Here is an 18,356-nt window from a genome sequence, read left to right as displayed (position 1 = left end):
TCTCCCCACCCCACTCCACCCAACCATCTTCCTGATCCAGCCTGCACTGACCTTTTTCTGAGGGGAAGGACATCTAAAGCCATGCCATCCAGTAAGGACACAGCCACATGACAGATGTGGTGCCTGGGCATTTGCAATGTGGCTGGGATAAATGAGATGCTCTGTAAGTATAAAATAATACCTACCAAATTTTCAAGACTTTTGGTTCATGCCTGTAATCTCAGCATTTTGGGAAGCCAAGGCAGGAGGATCGCTTGAACCCAGGAGTTTGAGAACAGCCTGGACAACATAGCGAGACCCCCATCTCGATTTTTAAAAATAAAAATAAAATACCTTGTACAAAATAAAACTGTAAAATAGTTCATCAATAACATATATAAAAATGTGTTTTGGAATTAAAATATATTAATTTAAATGTATTAATCTCATGGATTTCTTTTTCATTTTTGAATGCAGCTATTAGAAAAGTTTAAATTATATATGTGGCTCATGCTGTATTTCTTTTTTCTTCCCCGTGCCCCACCCCCCAGCCCCCAGACGGAGCCTTGCTCTGTCACCCAGGTTGGAGTGCAATGGCACAATCTCGCCTCACTGCAACCTCTGCCTCCCAAGTTCAAGCAATTTTCCTGCCTCAGCCTCCTGAGTAGCTGGGATTACAGGGGTCTGCCACCATGCCTGGCTAATTTTTGTATTTTTAGTAGAGATGAGGTTTCACCATGTTGGCCAGGCTGGTCTTGAACTCCTGACCTCGTGATCCGCCCACCTCAGCCTCCCAAAGTGCTGGGATTACAGGCGTGAGCCACCATGCCCGGCGGCTCAGGCTATATTTCTAGTGGACAGGGCTGTTCTAGAATTATGACTGGCCTCCAGTCATCTCTGCAGAACAAAGCAAAGAGATGTGAAAGCAGGTCGAGCACCATTATTTTGTGAACTGATAATGACAAGATAAAGGTTATCTTGTTTTTCTTTTCTAGTTCATACACATCAGGAGGAGAAAGCAAGAGACATCACAGGGGCTGATCCAGGAGATGAGGGACAGCCTACAACAGCTCCAGCCAGCCTGCCCTTCACCAGTCCGGAGGGTGGTGTGTGTGTGGTGCCAGATTTGCCTATTAGAAGCTCCCACCATGTCCCTATTAAACTTCAGAACCCTCCATGGGCCCCTTACACAGCCCAAGTGCCTCACTATGGGCTGTCAAGACCCTGAACAGCCTGAGCCAAACTTGTCTTTCCAACTTCCTCTCACATGCTTCCTGCTCAAAACCCCCACAGCTATCAGTTCACACTATGGTTTAGTCTGCTAATCAATCATTCAACAAATATGTATTGATTACATCCTACATACTAGCTACTGAGGTCATGATGATTAGCAAAAGAGGCACTGTCCATCTGCTTGCTGGGGACCACACATCTAGCAGGGAATGACAAGTAAATACATAATAGGCAATTAAGCACATTGCAGTAAGAGTAGTTGTTGGGGAAGCACAGGGGCCATGAGTGCACCAAAGAGGCACCTAAACCAGCCTGCAAGTCAGGGAAGGCTTCCTGGAGGAGGTGGCATCTCAGTTGAAGAATGCAAGTTGCCCAGACTAAGGCTGGGGAGTGGCAAATATCCCAGGCAAGGGAGAACTCTTGAGTTCAAAAACTGGAAGGGCAGAGAGGAGGGCAGGGTGCCAGTGGCAAATGACTGGCCTGGTGTATATGGCAGGGGCTTTATGAGCCTTGTGAAGGAGTGTGGCATTTCTTCTGAAGTGTTTATTCTGGGAGCTCCTGTCTCCCGCCTGAAAGGCCTTCACCCCTCCTCCTTGTTCACTCAAATCCTGCTTCCCCAGTAGGATCCAGTCTGTGGGGCAAGCCAGGCATTTGAGGGAGAATGAGCACAGGGCTTTTGGAGGCTGCAGCCTAGGGCCAAGGGATGGAGGTACTGGGGCTGTGCCTGGGGGTCCGCTGGTGTTGGAATTTGGGGCTAAAGCTGGGTTTGAGGTTGGCGTTGGGTTTGGGGCCTGGATTCAGGAACAGGAGTCGAGGTTGGGGCTGAGCGTGAGGTTGGGATCTAGGACCTTAGTCCAGAATTTGAGTTGGAGTTAGGAGTTGGGGGCTGAGGTTTCTAGCCAGATTAGGGGTTGGATTTGGAGTTGGGACTGGAATTGAATTTGGAAATGGGGCTGGGGGTTGGGGCTGAGATGTGAGGCAGGAGCTGGGGCAGGGGTGAAAGCTGGGAGTTCTAGCTAGGGTTTGCAGCTGCAGCTGGAGTTAGGGGTTGGTTTTGAAGCTGGAGCTAAAGCTAAATCGGGGTCGGAGCTGTGGAATGGGTTGGCGCCCAGGCTCTGGGGCAGATAGACGACATTCCTCCTGCTGCCCAGGTCTGCGAATTGTGTTCTGAGCCCTAACTGCAGCGGACAGAAGCCCCTCCCTTCCCAGGAATGCCTCAGCCTAGCAGAAGGAGCAGTGCCACGTCAGCCAATCGGCTCAGGCCCTGCCCTGGAAACGACACCTGTTCATCCTCCTCCCCGCAGGCTCACCTGTGTGCAGGTTAGGCAGGTGAAGTGTCTCCCCGGAAACCAAGCTAGAGTGCCCCACCTGCTCGGCCTTGCCTTCTCAGATCGGATCCAGCACATCCAGGCTTCTCGTGAGTTCCCCCATTGTCCCCCAACGCCCCACCACCCCCACGTTCTCCCACTCGCTTCTCCCCTGAGAACCTCCACCCCGCCCCCAGCCTGGCACCCGTTGTCTCAGCACGCCTGTGCAAGCACTTTCAGACCAACTAAGTCACAGTCCAGGGGAATGCTGGGACTGACTCCACGGCCACGCCCACCTCCCCCACTTCCTTGAGGGCATCGGCACCAGCCCCCGCCCACCTGGGGGGTAGGGGTCAGCCTCTGCAGAAGAGTCTCTGGGAGGACAGATACCTCGTCAGGATGTAACCTGTGCACTGCGGCCACATAGTAATATTCCCAGAATGACCCAGGACCTACGTCTTCTGCCCTGTCCTGCCTTGGAGGGGTAACATTGTTTTCATGTATTCAAAAAGCACGCTTTGAGCATCTATGCAGGCTCTAGGCCCCACTGGAATTCTGAAACAAAGATGTCAGGTGACTCATCCCCACCCCTCAAGATAAATGTTACTGTCCTCATTTTTCAGACAAGGAGACTGAGGCTCTAAGAGACGAACCATTCAGGCTTCCTGGGCCCTTCCCCAGACCCCTCTCCTGGGCTCTGCAGGGCTCTGGGCTGACTAACCCACACCCACACTTAGCACAGGCACTGGCCTGCTTGCTTCTGTCTCTGTCTTCTGCTGCAAACTGGGGCTCCTTGAGGGCAGGGACCTCATGTGCTTTATTTTTGCCCAATGTGAGACATGCTTTCCTCTGGAGGACAGGTTAAATCAGCAGCCACTGTTAGGTGCCTGGCCATGTTCCTACTGGTGGGAAGGACTGGAGCTGGGGTTCAAATCCAGAGCCCTCCTTTTTCCTTGCTCCACTTTAGAGAAATCGTGGAGGAGGATGGCATGGGGGAATGGCAAGTGTGGAGAAGAGCAAGGGGAGCAGAAAGACCAGTGAGGAGGTGGAGGCGGGAGCCAAGGATACGAGAGCAGGGAACTGGCTAGAGAAATGTTTAGAGGTGGAGCCCCGGGGACAGGATGTGGATTAGATACAGCAGAGGGAGGAGGAGCTGGCTGAGAGGGCGGTGATGCCATGCCTGAAGTGAGGAACGCAGGAGGAACAGGTTGGAGTAAGATAACGAGCTTGGGTTGGGACCTGTTGCATCACAGGGACATCAAGGTGACAATTGACTCAGGAGGGAGATGCAGGTTGGAGAGAGGAATTTGGGAACTGGCAGCTTATATCACCAAACTCATGGCTGTGAGATTGGATGGGATGTTAGGGGAGGGAGGGTGTTAGGGGTCTGGTCCTAACCCACAGAGAAGGAGACACAGCCCTAAAAGAGAAGTGTCAAGGTCAGTCAGGCTTCTGGTTCCAGAAGGGTTAAGTCATAAGCGCCCCCTCCGTCCCCACAGCTCCCCCCAGGAACCAGTGGTGACAGCTGAGGCCATGTGAGTGGGATCCTGAATGAGGCTTTATCTCTGGCTGTTCGTCCCATCATCCACCGTGGCACCAGCTCCCTCAGCCAGCCGGGATGAGACCAGCGACTGAGAGAGCCAGAGACAGAGAGGTCAGGGCCTGGGTGAGGGGATTCCCTGGAGGGTTTTAGGGGGTACCCTATGGGCAGAGTACTCCCCTGGGGTCATTGGAGAGCCATTCTCAAGGGACAGTGCTGCAGAGGGGGCTATCCCAAGGGAGATTTGGGTGGAACACTGGGATGGATTCTCAGGGATCATCCCCAAGGCTCCCAGGTGGGACCATGGGGGACAGGTGGGCTGGGAAGGTAAGACTGCGATCCTTCCCCTACAGGTGAGGGTGACCATATCCTGGACTGTGAGAGGAATGGGACTCTGGGCCTGTAGCTGCCAAGCAGGTGGCAGGTGCTCCAGGCTGTGATCTGCACCCTCTGACCCCTGACATTGACCTCCTACCCTGACCCCTGCCTGACCAAGCCATGTCTGAACAGGAGGCTCAAGCCCCAGGGGGCCGGGGGCTGCCCCCAGACATGCTGGCAGAGCAGGTGGAGCTGTGGTGGTCCCAGCAGCCACGGCGCTCGGCGCTCTGCTTTGTCGTGGCCGTGGGCCTTGTGGCAGGCTGTGGCGCGGGCGGCGTGGCACTGCTGTCAACCACCAGCAGCCGCTCAGGCGAATGGCGGCTAGCAACGGGCACTGTGCTCTGTCTGCTGGCTCTGCTGGTTCTGGTGAAACAGCTGATGAGCTCGGCTGTGCAGGACATGAACTGCATCCGCCAGGCCCACCATGTGGCCCTGCTGCGCAGTGGTGGAGGGGCCGATGCCCTCGTGGTGCTGCTCAGTGGCCTCGTGCTGCTGGTCACCGGCCTGACCCTGGCCGGGCTGGCCGCCGCCCCTGCCCCTGCTCGGCCGCTGGCCGCCATGCTGTCTGTGGGCATTGCTCTGGCTGCCTTGGGCTCGCTTTTGCTGCTGGGCCTGCTGCTGTATCAAGTGGGTGTGAGCGGACACTGCCCCTCCATCTGTATGGCCACTCCCTCCACCCACAGTGGCCATGGCGGCCATGGCAGCATCTTCAGCATCTCAGGACAGTTGTCTGCTGGCCGGCGTCACGAGACCACATCCAGCATCGCCAGCCTCATCTGACGGAGCCAGAGCCGCCCTTCTTCCCACACCGGCCTCAGCGTCCCCAGAGCCGAGCCAGGGTGTGAGTGCATGTGAACGTTGAGTATACATGAGTGCGTGTATACTCTTCTGTGTATACACAGGCTGGGTCAGCTCTTCTGTGGATTGCATGGCGTGTGATTAAGAGCCCATGTGTTCCCACACATCCACATCATGGGAAGGTTATGTGTGCCTCTTTGGAACTGGGTGTTTGTGTCCATGGAATTTCCTCTCTATATCTCAGGTCAGTAGGCGCAGAAACACCTCATGATGAAGATCCTTGAGCCCCATTTCCAAAACCCCTCACATCCAATCCTGTCCTGTAACATCCATCAAGGATTTCCATAGGGGTGACTGGTGCCCACCCAAGACGGCACCAGTGCCTGCTCATTGAGGAGAGTAACTGCTGGCCAGGCAGAAAGAATACGGGCTCTGCAATGAGACAGACCTGGAGGAGACTCTCCTGTTGAGCACTAGCAGCTGGAGGAGTTGGGAGTTCGTGGCTATCATGGTTGTGTTCATCGATTGTGGGGATGAAATGTCATTGTGTATGGAAGGCGGGGCTCGTGGCTGATGTGCAATAAAATGGCGGCTGCTGTTGTCATTGTCTCCATCTCAGGATCTCACCTCAGAGACTCTTCCTCCCCTACCCCAAGCCCCGCCCCATCCAAAGCAAACTCCCCACTCCTATCTCAGCCTCATAAACCGTGCCTTGAGGGTCTCCTCAGTCAGGCCTGTGGTTTCTCCTCTTAGGTAGGGAGAGGACGGAGTGGATGCCAGCCTTGGGAAGGTGGTCGGTTTCCAGTCCCAGGGAGAGGTGAGGGACCTGAGTCCTTCGCATTTGCTCACATGCTAGTTCAATATGAGGCCTTAAGTGTTTGGTGTTATCAGCTGGTTTCTCTGGCAACTGCACCTCCCTTCAGTTGTACCTCTTCAGCGGATTCCCTGAGGGTGGCTGGGAGGCTACAGCTCCCTGCCCCACCTCTGAAACTAGAACATCCCGTGTCTGGGCAGTGGCTGCACCAGCTGGCCTGCTCTAGGTTCCTGGGCATGGGAGAGGTGTTTCAAATCCCCTAGGGTGGTGAGAGTCACTTCCTGCTTGGAGTCAGCCCTGGGAGGATCTCCCCTCTGTAGCATGCAGTGCCATTTCCTGGTGATGGAGATCCACGGGAAGCAGCACTCAAGTGTTTCATCACTTCCTGCTTCTCGAGGTACAGACTGCATGAAGCCCGTGGAAGATGCCCAGAAAAGCAGGGAAATGAGACCTGTCTCCAAAGAGACGTTACAGTAGAGCTACAGAGGCTCTGACAACAAAAAGTTGGCTTTCAGCAGAAAAGGTCAAGGATGTCTCCTGGAGAAAACACGGGGCTGACAGACGAGGGGAAGAGTGTTGCCAACGGAGGGAGGGAACAGCATGAACAGACCCAGGAGAGAAAGACAAGGCGTGTCCCAGAACACCAAGGACAACAGAAACGGCTCCCCTGGGTGCTCCAGGGGTGCCTCATACCCACCATTTTCAAAACTGACCCCGCCCATCTCATCTGGAATGAGCTCCTCTCTCTCACCCAGAGGTGCCACGCTCAGGGGGCATCTAGGGTAGAGACTCGGTGCAGTGCTAGTCGGCACCGTCACTGTCTCCTCACCCAAGTCCACTGACAAATCACTGACTCCTCTGGTTTCCCTCAGACAGATTTGTCTGACAATCCTTATCTTCATGCTCACTGCCCAGAAGGGACCTTCTTCATTCCTGCCTGAGTGGCACATCAGCCTCCTCGTCTCTCCCTGCTTCTGCCCTTTTCTCTTCATTCCCCTTCCCCCTGCCATGCACACACACATCCCTTGAGCCAGAGTGATCATCCTAAAGCTAAAACGAAAATCTGCCTCAGAGCCTGTCTGTGGCTGCCCGTACCTCAGCCTTCCCAAGTGCTGGGATTATAGGCGTGAGCCACCGCACTCAGCCAACATAGAGTAGGTTCTTTATTGGATGGATGAAGGACTCTGGCATGGCCAGATGGCAATGAGTGTGCAAGGAGAGACCCACCTATAACTGGGAGGGGATAGGAAAGGTAGGCCACTGTCCCTGTTGGCCCTGAATCTGTCCCTCCCAAAGCCCCCTGCTCTCTACCGCAGTTCTCACTCTTCCTGAGTTCCCAAGAGCAATCTATCACTATGACCCACTTCTGGCCTGATATGGGACTACAGAATGTCCTGCTTTCCTGTAATATGGGGAGAAATACCCTTTCCTTTCATCTGAGACAGGGTTAGACTCTTTTGCAATTCTCACATTATTTCTTTTCTTTTCTTTTCTTTTTTTTTTGAGATCAAGTCTCACTCTGTCACCCAGGCTGGAGTGCAGTGGCGTGATCTCTGCTCACTGCAACCTCTGCCTCGCAGGTTCAAGTGATTCTCGTGCCTTGCCCTCCCGAGTAGCTGGGACTACAGGCGCATGCCACTTTGCCCGGCTATTTACAATATTTCTTTTAAGAAACTAAAGAAAAAACAGACGCCCAGAGGCTTAGAAAATGGGGAAAGAGAGGGTTACCTGGCATAAGCATCTGAGTGAGCAGCTGCCGTGGGTGAGTCCAGCACCAGGCTCTCCTGGGAAGGACGGGAGATGGAGACTAGGGCTCATGGCCCCAGAGCACTGATCCCATAGGGTAATGGACACCCAACTGTAACAGGAGATAGGTGATGGTACCAGCTAGGTGAGGCACGGGCAGGGAAGAAATGTGTCTACCTCCTCAATCACTAAAGTAGGCTTCCCACAACCTCTTGCCTGCAGCCTCCTCAAATCATTTCACTGAATACTTTCTCTGCCTCCATTGCAACCAGAAGCCCACTAGCATCTCTGTTCTCCCTCTGTAAAGCTGCTGCCTCCTGACTTCACTGCCGCCTCCTGCCCACCCGCTTACCATCTAGTTAAGGTTCTGTGGCCATCATTTCACCTGCTCTTTGACAGACTTGTCAAGTCCTTAGCCCTCTGCCCCTGGGTCCCACCCTCCCAGCCAAACCCCCTCCATAGACAAATCCATCCATCTGCCTTGGATGCGCCTGCCCCACTGTGAGTGGCCATTAGAGAAATCTGCACAGCCAGACAGCCTGCTGTCACTGCGAACTCCTCTATCAAGTTCTCAGCTGAGGCCAGGCACGGTGGCTCACGCCTGTAATCCCCGCGCTTTGGGAAGCTGAGGCGGGTGGATTGCTTGAGCCCAGGAGCTCAAGACCAGCCTAGGTAACGTGGCAAAAACCCTGTCTCTACTAAAAATACAAAAAAGAAAAGTTCTCAGCTGAATCTGCACTGCGGCTCCTCAGTGACACTGCCTTTTCCTGGTTGGCTGCTGCTCCTATAGTGACTCTGAAGTTTTCTCCACCCTCTTCGCCACCCCCAACCCCCACATCCTCCCACCCCCAACACCACCCTCAGCAGAAGACAGCCTCCTCTCTTCATGAGAAGGCGAGAGCCCGTGACAGGAGCCCTTCACCACGGCTCCCACCAAATCTATCCTCCCTTACTCCTACTTGTCCAATGGCCTTGGCAGCCCAGCAGAGGAATTTGGACTTCGTCCTCAGGACACTGGAAAACATGGAAAGACTTTCGCCAGGGGAGTAGGGTATGTGGCCAGAATAGGATTTGGGACTTGCTAGCTGCGGTGTGGAGCCAGGGATTGGCCTTAGAAGAAAAAGAATGGAAGAAATGGCCAAACGGCCCATCTCGGCTGGCCACTGAGGGACGAGAAGCAGCTGGCCCAGCTAGAGAGGTTAGGAAGAGTATCCCAGAAAGAAGGAATAGCACAAAGAAGGGTCCAGACCTGGAAATCTAAACTGGTATTGGATGAAGGAAAAATCCAAAACAAGGGCTGATGGAGAGACAGCACAGCCTTGTCCGGACTTAGAGGCTCCCATCGGTAGCAGTGAAGTAGAGAGAGGAGCTTGACACATGTCCCTCCTGGGTTTAACAGTCAAACTCTAGGTTCTCAGCCATGTCCCTTCATATCTGAGACTGGAAGAACATGCTCTAGAAACTGCCAAATCTGGTCCAGTCCAGGTGGTCCTCACATCACATCCAGTCACATCTCACAGGAGACCTCGGGCCTCTGGACACTCAGGTCTCAGACCTTGGAGGAGCTTCCTCCAGGCCCCAAGGGACCCGCACATGCCCCGTCATACTCAGCTCATGCAGGAGCACAAGGACAGGGGCTGCCTTCCTGCCTTTTGCAGGTGACCTGTGAGACTCCCCTGGGCATAGCCCTGGCAGCCACCCCAGATACCTGGAGGGCAACAGAAGCTGAAGGCCAGGCCTGGCCAGGGACAGGACACACCAGCTCTACCCTCATGACCTGCTCTCCCAAAACTGGACCTTGTACCCTGAGACTTCTCAGCCTCTATTCACTGTAGAGGGTAAAGGTGGGAGGACCCAGCCCAGGCAAGATGAGAGTCTAACAGCCGAGACAGTCCTTCTCTGAGTCTATTTCATCATTACTTCAAGGTGAGATAATGGTGTTATTGCAGAGTGAGGTGGGCAAATTGCAGTGAACTTGTTTGAGCCTCATCTCAATCTATAACATGGATTAAGCAGGGCTGTTGTAAGAAAATGCTAGAACAACCTGGTGTGATGGCTCACGCCTGTAATCCCAGCACTTTGGGAGGTCGAGGTGGGCGGATCACTTGAGGTCAGAAGGTCAAGACCAGCCTGGCCAACATGGTGAAACCCCGTCTCTACTAAAAATACAAAAAACTTAGCTGGGCGTGATGGCACACGCCTGTAGTCCCAGCTACTCAGGAGGCTGAGGCAGGAGAATCACTTGAATCCAGAGGTGTGGAGGTTGCAGTGAGCCGAGATCGCACCATTGCAGTCCAGCCTGGGTGACAGAGCAAGACCTCCGTCTCAAAAAAAAGTGCTAGAACAACATCAGTACTATTATTCTACAGCATCAGAGATTCTATTTCAAACCCTTTGCTGTCCTGACCAGATCTTCCAACCTAAGTCCTGAGAAAGAGACAGTCAAATCCCCAGTGGGAAGGGAATGAGGAGGAAGGAGACAGGGCAAGCCCCTCCCTCAGGATGAACATAGGTTACCTCTTATGAGGAGCTGTTGCCCTCGGGGTGCCCACAAGGCATAGACTCATTTAATCCTGCTAACAACCTTATGAGGTAAGTACTGTTATAATCCCCATTTCACTGAGAAGTTGGGGCACTGAGAGGCTAAGTAACTTGCCCAAGGTCTCCCAGCATACATGGCTGAGCCAGGATTTAAATTTAAATTCAGGTAACATGTGCCCTCAACTCACCTTGCCAGTCTGCTAGGATACTGCTGGAGTTTTGTTTTTGTTTTTTTTTTTGAGACAGAGTCTTGTTCTGTCACCCAGGCTGGAGTGCAGTGGCGCGATCTTGGCTCACTGCAAGCTCCGCCTCCCGGGTTCCCGCCATTCTCCTGCCTCAGCCTCCCGAGTAGCTGGGACTACAGGCACCCACCACCATGCCTGGCTCATTTTTTGTATTTTCAGTAGAGACAGGGTTTCTCCGTGTTAGCCAGGATGGTCTCGATCTCCTGACCTTGTGATCCTCCCGCCTCAGCCTCCCAAAGTGCTGGGATTACAGGCGTGAGCCACTGCACCCGGCTTCCTGCTGGAGTTTCTTAAACGTCATGTTGGTGTCTTTGTGTGACTCCATCTTTGGCCTCCACACAGTGCAAGGGATGTGGCCTTGCCTTTGAGGCAGCAGGATGAGACAGTGGGTAGCTGGGTTGGGATTCCCAAGGCAGAGTAGGTAATGGCAGCTGCCAAGGAGTGGAGGACAAGGTGCAGGGCCGGGGGCAGAGGCAGGCGGGGCCAGGACCCGAAGCCAGAATAGGCCAAACCAGAGACGGCCTGGCTGAATCCCAAGCTCCCAACACCCCCAGCCCTTTGCACCTGTGGGCTCAGGTCATGCTCCCTCTTTGCACTTGGGACCAGGCATGCAAATCACAGTGGGAAGAAATTCCTCCAAGGAATCAAGGCCTTGAAGGACAGGGTCCAAGATTCTTGTGACTACAGGGCCCTGCTCAGCCAGGCTTGCCACCCACAGCAGGTTCTGAGAGGAAGCCCCGGCTCGGGCACCCTGTGGAGCATAGGCTCAGCAAAATCAACTGCGAGTCTGGGATCAGGCCCTTACCTTCTTCTCCTGGGTCCATCAGAGGTTCTGACTGAGGCCCCAAAGAGTATAGGAGAACAGGGACAGCCAAGCATAGAACTGCACGCAGGGCAGCTCCTCTGTGGTGGGAATCGAAGGAGCCCAGGGGCAGGGGGCAGGCCCAGCTGCCTGGGCAGCAGCTTTTCCTGGTAGGTCAGGATATGCCCCTTAGGTCAGCCTCTGGGGTCCTCCTCCAGGATCTCAGGCTGAGGCAGCCTCTGCTCTCCCCAGGCCTGTGAGGGGCAGACCATCTCTGGACTCAGGAACCATGGCCAGGTTGGGGGGTCACGTGAGCTGGGCTTCCTTCCTCTCTGCTACCTCCAACTCCCCTGCCAGGCCTTGGTCCGCTGACAGTCTTGAGATGTGTTTCCCGCTCCACTCCTCTCTGGCGATCTCATCCATTCCTGCTCTCAGTGACCCTGGTGCCAAGTGTTCCCAAGCCTGTGTCTGCAGACTAGACTTCTCCCTGTGAACCCAGCAGCCCCGAGGCATCTCCCCTGGAAATCCTGTATCCAACATTGAATCCCCATTGCCCCGACCTGCTCTTTGTCAATGTACCCAGTAACCAAGCCAGAAGCCAGGGTGGTTTTTTTCTGATACCTACCTACTCCCCATATCCAAAGTCAACAGATCCTATCAGCTCTTCCTCCCTCTTGTCTTGGAGTCTGTTCCTATGTCACACCTTAGTCAGGTCTTATTACCTTCTCTCAGTGTCTCCCCTCCAATCCATCTCTGCACAGCAGCCAGAATGACTTTTCTATCATGATTATGTCATGCCCTTGCACAAAAAAAGTCCACAGATGAGCTTCCATTGCTCTCAGGTTGAAGTGTGAGCTTGGCATCCAAGGCCCTAACAGATCCAGTCCACTCTTGGGCTTCCTCACTGCCATGGGCACCCCTCAGACACGACACTCAAGTCCTCTTCAATCTCCTGCCTCTTTCCCAAGCACCTCACTGCATTTGCCAGTGCCTCACTTTCCCTCTGTACCAGCTTATTCCTCAAAGGCTGACACTGTACTTGGGGAACACATGGGGGTGGCTGCCTGGCTCATGAGAACTGCCCCTTGTCTGAGAATGATCTGCAACAAACACATGGGCTCCCCAAACCATGCCCCCCACTCATAGCAGATTGTGCTTTAAGCCCATGTATACTTGACCCAAACTGGGCCAAATCGATTCTCTTGTCTGAGCACTTGAAACTTGGAATTGAGAGTTTGGAAGTCCTGGTTATAGAGAGTCCCATCAGTGCCCCTAAATGACAGGATGCTAGAGGTGAAATGCCTGACCTCTGGCTGCTGGGACCGCCTGCTTCCTGCTGTCCCTTTGATTCTATGCAACAGCCAGGATTCTCCCCCAAACTCCTTTCTATTTCTTGCAATTAAAAACAGCTTAACTCAAGTCTTTTCCATCTTAAAACTAGCTCCCTTGTGCAAGAATCTGAGGATACAGAATAAGACACAGTCTGGGGCCTCAGGGAGCTCCCAGTTTAGCTATGGGGGCAGGCATAGTAAGGGGCAAGTACGAACTGTCATAAAGATTAAAATAAGCCTGTAAATCCCAGCACTTTGGGAGCCAGAGGTGGGAGGATCACTAAAGTCTAGGAGTTTGAGACAAGCCTGGGTGATATAGTGAGGCCCCATCTCTACAAAAAATAATTAGCCATGTGCAGTGGCACATGCATGTATTCCCAGCTACTTGGGAGGCTGAGATGGGAGGATCACTTAAGCACAGGAGATCGAGGCTAAAATGAGCTGTGATAGCCCCACCATACTGCAGCTTGGGTGACAGAGAGAGACCCTGTGTCAAAAAAAAAAAAAAAAAAAGAAAAAAAAGATAGCCAGGTGCAGTGGCTCACACCTGTAATCCTAGCACTTTGGGAGGCCGAGGAGGGTGGATCACCTGAGGTCAGCAGTTTGAGACCAGCCTGGCCAGTATGGCAAAACCCCATCTCTACTAAAAATACAAAAATTAGCTGGGTGTGGTGGTGGGTGCCTGTAATCCCAGCTACTCGGGAGGCTGAGATGGGAGAATTGTTTGAACCCGGGAGGCGGAGATTGAAGTGAGCCGAGATTGCGCCATTGCACTCCAGCCTGGGCAACAAGAGCAAGACTCCGTCTCAAAACAAACAAAAAGATGAAAACAAAATGTGGGCAGGACAATAGTAGAGAAGGGCTCATGGAAGGTGTCCTGGAGGGGGGAGCATCTGAGCAGTGTCTTCTAGCTCTGAGTGATAAAGCCCAGCTCAAGAAAAATAAAAATGAGTGACAGCTTTTTATTTTTATTCAAAATGAAAATAGATTTATTTATTCCTGTGAAAAATATATTATAACCAGATTACCCACTTTATTTGTAGGAAAATATTTCATTAAGAAGCTGGCTGGGCACAGTGGCTCACGCCTGTAATCCCAGCACTTTGGGAGGCCGATGCAGGTGGATTACCTGAGGTCAAGAGTTCCAGACCATCCTGACCAACATGGCGAAACCTCGTCTCTACTAAAAATATAAAAATTAGCCAGGCGTGGTGGCGGATGCCTGTAATCCCTGCTACTCGGCAGGCTGAGGCAGGAGAATCGCTTGAACCCAGGAGGTGGAGTTTGCAGTGAGCCAAGATGTGCCATTGTACTCCAGCCTGGGCGACAGAGTGAGACTCCATCTCAGGAAAACAAAAAAAAGAAGCTTGGCACTGGTTTTTACCTGCACAAATGTTACCATCTGGGCATATTTGAAATGCTGGCAGGTAGGCAGGCCATTGCAGTCACAGAGGATTTAGGAGAAGAGTAGCGTAGGCAGGGGGACCAATGTGAGCAAAGGTGCCTGGGGAAACTGCGTGGGAAGTGGTGGGAGGGAGAATAACATTTATTTCGAGAGTAAAGTAGGGGAAGGCAAGAAAAGAAACCAAGAGGCTGAGAAGTATGATCACGGAGGGCCTTATGTTCACACTCAAGCCTTTGTTTGGCTTTATCCTGAGAACAGCAGGGAACAGTTGAGAGTTATTGAGCAAGAGAGGGTCATTGTCACTTTGCTGGCTAGTGTCAGGGAAGTGGGGTTTACTCCATCCCTGGCCAACCTTTAAGCCCCAGCCACCTCTGTCCCTGAGGTTCAAGGCCCCCATATCATAACCACTGTCCCTAAGCTGTCAGGCATGGAGGGAATGGGGAGGGTCCAAAGATGGGAGCTCAGAGGGAGAAGTGGTCCCTGCTACCCTCTGTCCCCAGCTCGCCAGTCCCAGGCTGAATGTAATTGTCCTCGATGAAGCCATCATCATCCTCATCTTCAGCCACCTGTGGGCAGCCTCCCCTTCCTGTCTCAGGCAGTGGGCGGTGCCGGTAGCTGGCACGGTATCGGCGGCAGAGGTGGCATTTGGCAGCAAGTGCGACGAGGAGCGAGAGGACCACAGCCCCCAGCACAAATCCTACCAGCACAGGCCATGCCCGAGCCCCAGTGCCTGGGCCAGGGGCCACAGCAGACGCTGTGGGGAGTTCCGAGGGCCCCACAAGTGCTGCAGAGAAAGGGACAGCATTATAGGTGAGCCCCAGAGGGGGCTCCCTGGAGAAACCAAGAGGAGTGCAGGTAGGGTCCTTCCCCCAACCCCAGCGTCTAAGGGGAAGCCCTCCACCCATCATCCTCCCACTGTCACTCACTTTTGTTTGTCTCATTCATGGAGGGGCCTGATGACACCAGTGAGTCTCAGCCTCAACCAGAAAGAGCCCTGGCTCTGAGGAGGCCCCCAGGTGCCAGGCAGCCCCAGGGCACAAGTCCTAGAAAATAACATAGGTATGGGTGTCAGGGACGGTCACAGGGTGCACTTTCCAGGTCACACTCACAGCCACGGTAGCACTGCACAAACTCTGGGGACTGGACAACTGATCACACCAGCTCTCCACAGAAGAGAAACAAGCTGAGCCTACAGAAACTGGCTATTTGTAAGGGACCATCACAGGGTTTGGCTCTGGAAGCTGCTAAAAAAAAATAAATTGTAGAACTTACTGAGCATTCCTTATAATCCAAGCACCAGGCATCATGCTCACAAAACCCAGTAAGGTAAGTATAAACATTATCCCCACTTTATAGATGAGGGCTCTGAGGCTGAAAAAGGTGAACTGACTCAACCAAAATCTTCAGATTCTAACCCAGAGCCCAGTCTATTGCACTGCTTGGTAAGCTGAGGATGGGAGACAGGGGCAGAGGTGGGTCCTGGCTCCCAAAGGTCAGAAAACAGCAATTGCTTGGAGCTACCCAGCCAAAGCGGAGACCACATATGGGGAGGGTGATGCAAGTTCCTACTGAGGACAGGGGCCCTGGACACCGCCAGAGCAGCCCTGGCCCTTCTAAGTTGAAAGCCGCTGCTGCCCACCTCTACCCTCAGCCCTTCAAGCAAACCCCTGTCCTTTCACGTCTACTCACAGGAGGCCCACACTCTGCCCCCAGAGGGAGGCTTAAGCCAGGGAGTATCCAAATGAGGATCACCTGAATCAGGAAATGATCACCCAGGGCTGGGGACACCTAGAGGAAGAACACTTCAATTAGGGGAGTAGCTGCAGGAAGATCATCCAGGCATGGAAACACCTGTAGGAGGAGCACCTGGATCAAAGGAGTGTCTGGAGGAGGCCTACCTGAATCTGGGGAGTATCTAGAGGAGGAGTATGAAAGTTAGAAGTACCTGGCAGACGAACAGCTAGGGCAGGAGCATATCCGCCAGTGGAGCACCTGAACCAGGGGAGTCCTTGGGGGCAGAGTAGCCGGGCTAGGGAAGTACTTAGGAGAGAAGTTGAGGGGAGTACCCCAGTATATTCTTTGATACAAGTGCCTTCAAAATGCCCCCCAACCTCCTCACGTCCAACCTGGCATCAAGCCCCATCATGTCTTCCACTAAACATCTCCGGAATGACAATACCCTCTTCTCCACCCCACTGCCACAGCTGAGTCCAAGCCACCTTCCTCTTGTACTCTAGCCATAATCTCCTAACTGGGCTCCCCACCTCTGGTCTCTTCCCCAGAGTGATGGGCCTACAACCCAAATCTGACCCCATCACTAGCCTGGTTAAAATCCCTTCAAAAGCTGCCCATGCCACACAGTGCTTTGCAATCCAGCACATGGCCCTCAAGCCAAATTCTTCTTCCTCTTCTCCACAGTTCCCTCCCCAGCACTTCAGACAGACACACACGCCCTCCTCGCACTCACCCACCCTCCTGCTCCCTGGCCACGCCCTCCTCAGTTTTTGGGGCGCCAGTCTGTCAAAGCCAAATCAGACCATACCTGCCTGTGAGGTTGTCCCTGGACTTACCCTGGGTGACCTGTCACCATCCTGCCCAGTCAGGTTCAACCACCAGTCAGAACCAGTCATTGCTGGCGGGCAGCTCCCCGTGGGCAAGGGCTGGCTGACGGATCTGTACCCTGGAGCTGCAGGGAGCTGGGCGCTCAGCCCCTCAGTGTGGTGCTTGTGAAATTAACGAGAGGAGTGTGAGAGTGAATATACAGGTGGGAGCGGGAGAGACATCCTGGGAAGGAGAGGTCAGCTGCTCATTCATTCCTCAGCCTGCTGTGGGCCTCATCCTAGCACCAGGTCCGCAAAACATGAGAATGTGTTACACTGGAATGAACTGAATTCAATCTGACGTTTCTAAGGTTGTACTCCTATTCCTTTCCTCCCTGCCTTGTGAATTCTTCCCAAGAAGACACACACACACACTAACCTTCCAAGGGTGCATATACGCTCCCCAACAGGCCTCTGAACTCACAGCCCACACTGACCTGCCCATCCCCCATACGCACAGCCCCTCCCCCCAGGTCACACTTTCCTCCACCGACAAACACACCCTCTGACATGCACAGACACCTACCCCAACTCTGATGTGTAGCTTCCTTCCTGCTGCCAGGAGCCCCTTAGGGATCTGTGCAGAGCCTGGGTACCCCCTCCCCGGCCCCCCCGGGCCTTCTCTTCTGTTCCCACCTTCAAGAACTGTGCACAATCCGCAGAGTAAGCTTCCGGCTGGGGCCGGCAGAACCTGGACAGGTGGGCGGGTCAAGGCCGAGTTTGACTCACCTGCGGAGGCAGTGGGCGGGGCTGAAGCTGCAGGTCGGGCAGAGGGCGGGCTGCGGCAGCGCCTCCAGTGGGGAGGGATCATTCTACCTCTCCCCCAAGTTTTGCCAAGAACTTTATGGGTGTAGACCTCACCCTCACCCCCCAATGCTGGGGGTTTGTACAGCTGGGATCCAGAGAAGGGTCCAGCGGGCCCTAGAGGGTCAGACACCTCAGCAGGCAGGTGCTCAGGCTGATAAACAACTGAACGTCCGGTGACTGGTACAAAGTCCAGAGTTGAAGAGGGAGCTTTGCAGGCCTGTAAGGGTGGTGGGCTGGAACCAGAGTGGGTGGAGAGGGCATTCTTTCCAGGCAAAGCCAGAAGGACCAAGAACACTCCCAAATTGCCTACAAATGTGTGTGTAACTGTGTAGGGGGTGAGAAGTGGATCTGGATGGGGGCTCAGCCTTCATCTGGATCTCAGGATCCTGTGACCCCACAAGCCAGGCTCTGAACCTCTCCCGGGTGCTCTCTGATTCCCTTTAGCTTTGCTCCTCGTCTCTGGGCCTGGTGCCCCCTATTCTTCAAGCTCCGGTTCAGGAATCACCTTCCCTGAGCGCTCCGTCTACCCTGCAAGTCCCCACTCTTCCATGCCCAGAGCACCCACTGTCACAGCATTCCTCATTATCTTGTGATTATTCGCTCTCCTGGGGTGGGGCCAGGCTTTGACAGCCTGTGGCTCCCAGCACAGTACTGACCCAGGGCAGGCTCCCCGTAACTACCTAAGGGAGGAAGGACCGCACGCGCCAAGGCCTGGAGGCCCCGAATTCACAAGGACAGGCAGGGCACAGTGGGAGCAAGGGCTGCAGAGAGGCCAAGCATGGTGGGTCATGCCTGTAATCCCAGCACTTTGGGAGGCCGAAGCGGGTTGA

At 53.8% G+C, this 18,356-nt stretch overlaps 2 protein-coding genes across 4 annotated transcripts; one reads left to right on the top strand and one right to left on the bottom strand.

Annotated features, from left to right (window-relative positions):
* The first annotated feature begins 2,421 nt into the window (after window positions 1–2,421).
* TMEM125 (transmembrane protein 125) lies at window positions 2,422–5,848 on the top strand. The gene is made up of 3 exons (XM_054497065.1): window positions 2,422–2,629; window positions 4,019–4,173; window positions 4,413–5,848. The coding sequence occupies exon 3, from the start codon at window positions 4,558–4,560 to the stop codon at window positions 5,215–5,217; it is 660 nt and encodes a 219-aa protein (XP_054353040.1). The 5' UTR covers window positions 2,422–2,629; window positions 4,019–4,173; window positions 4,413–4,557; the 3' UTR covers window positions 5,218–5,848.
* Window positions 5,849–13,674: 7,826 nt separating this feature from the next.
* On the bottom strand, window positions 13,675–17,469 carry C1H1orf210 (chromosome 1 C1orf210 homolog). 3 transcript variants are annotated; one of them, XM_054494485.1, is made up of 4 exons: window positions 17,246–17,385; window positions 15,809–15,907; window positions 15,046–15,162; window positions 13,675–14,903 (listed from the first exon to the last, which is right to left on the bottom strand). In XM_054494485.1, the coding sequence occupies exons 3-4, from the start codon at window positions 15,062–15,064 to the stop codon at window positions 14,581–14,583; spliced, it is 342 nt and encodes a 113-aa protein (XP_054350460.1). In that variant the 5' UTR covers window positions 15,065–15,162; window positions 15,809–15,907; window positions 17,246–17,385; the 3' UTR covers window positions 13,675–14,580. The 3 variants fall into 3 exon arrangements, with proteins under 3 accessions (XP_054350460.1, XP_054350478.1, XP_054350469.1); XM_054494494.1 differs by lacking the exon at window positions 17,246–17,385 and adding an exon at window positions 17,449–17,469 and having other exon boundaries at window positions 13,717–14,903; XM_054494503.1 differs by lacking the exon at window positions 15,809–15,907.
* Window positions 17,470–18,356: the final 887 nt, after the last annotated feature.

Source organism: Pongo pygmaeus, chromosome 1, assembly GCF_028885625.2.
Source record: "Pongo pygmaeus isolate AG05252 chromosome 1, NHGRI_mPonPyg2-v2.0_pri, whole genome shotgun sequence".
In the NCBI taxonomy this organism is placed as follows: domain Eukaryota; kingdom Metazoa; phylum Chordata; class Mammalia; order Primates; family Hominidae; genus Pongo; species Pongo pygmaeus.
Note: the sequence above shows the minus strand (reverse complement) of the source record. Positions and strands in the feature narration are given on the sequence as shown.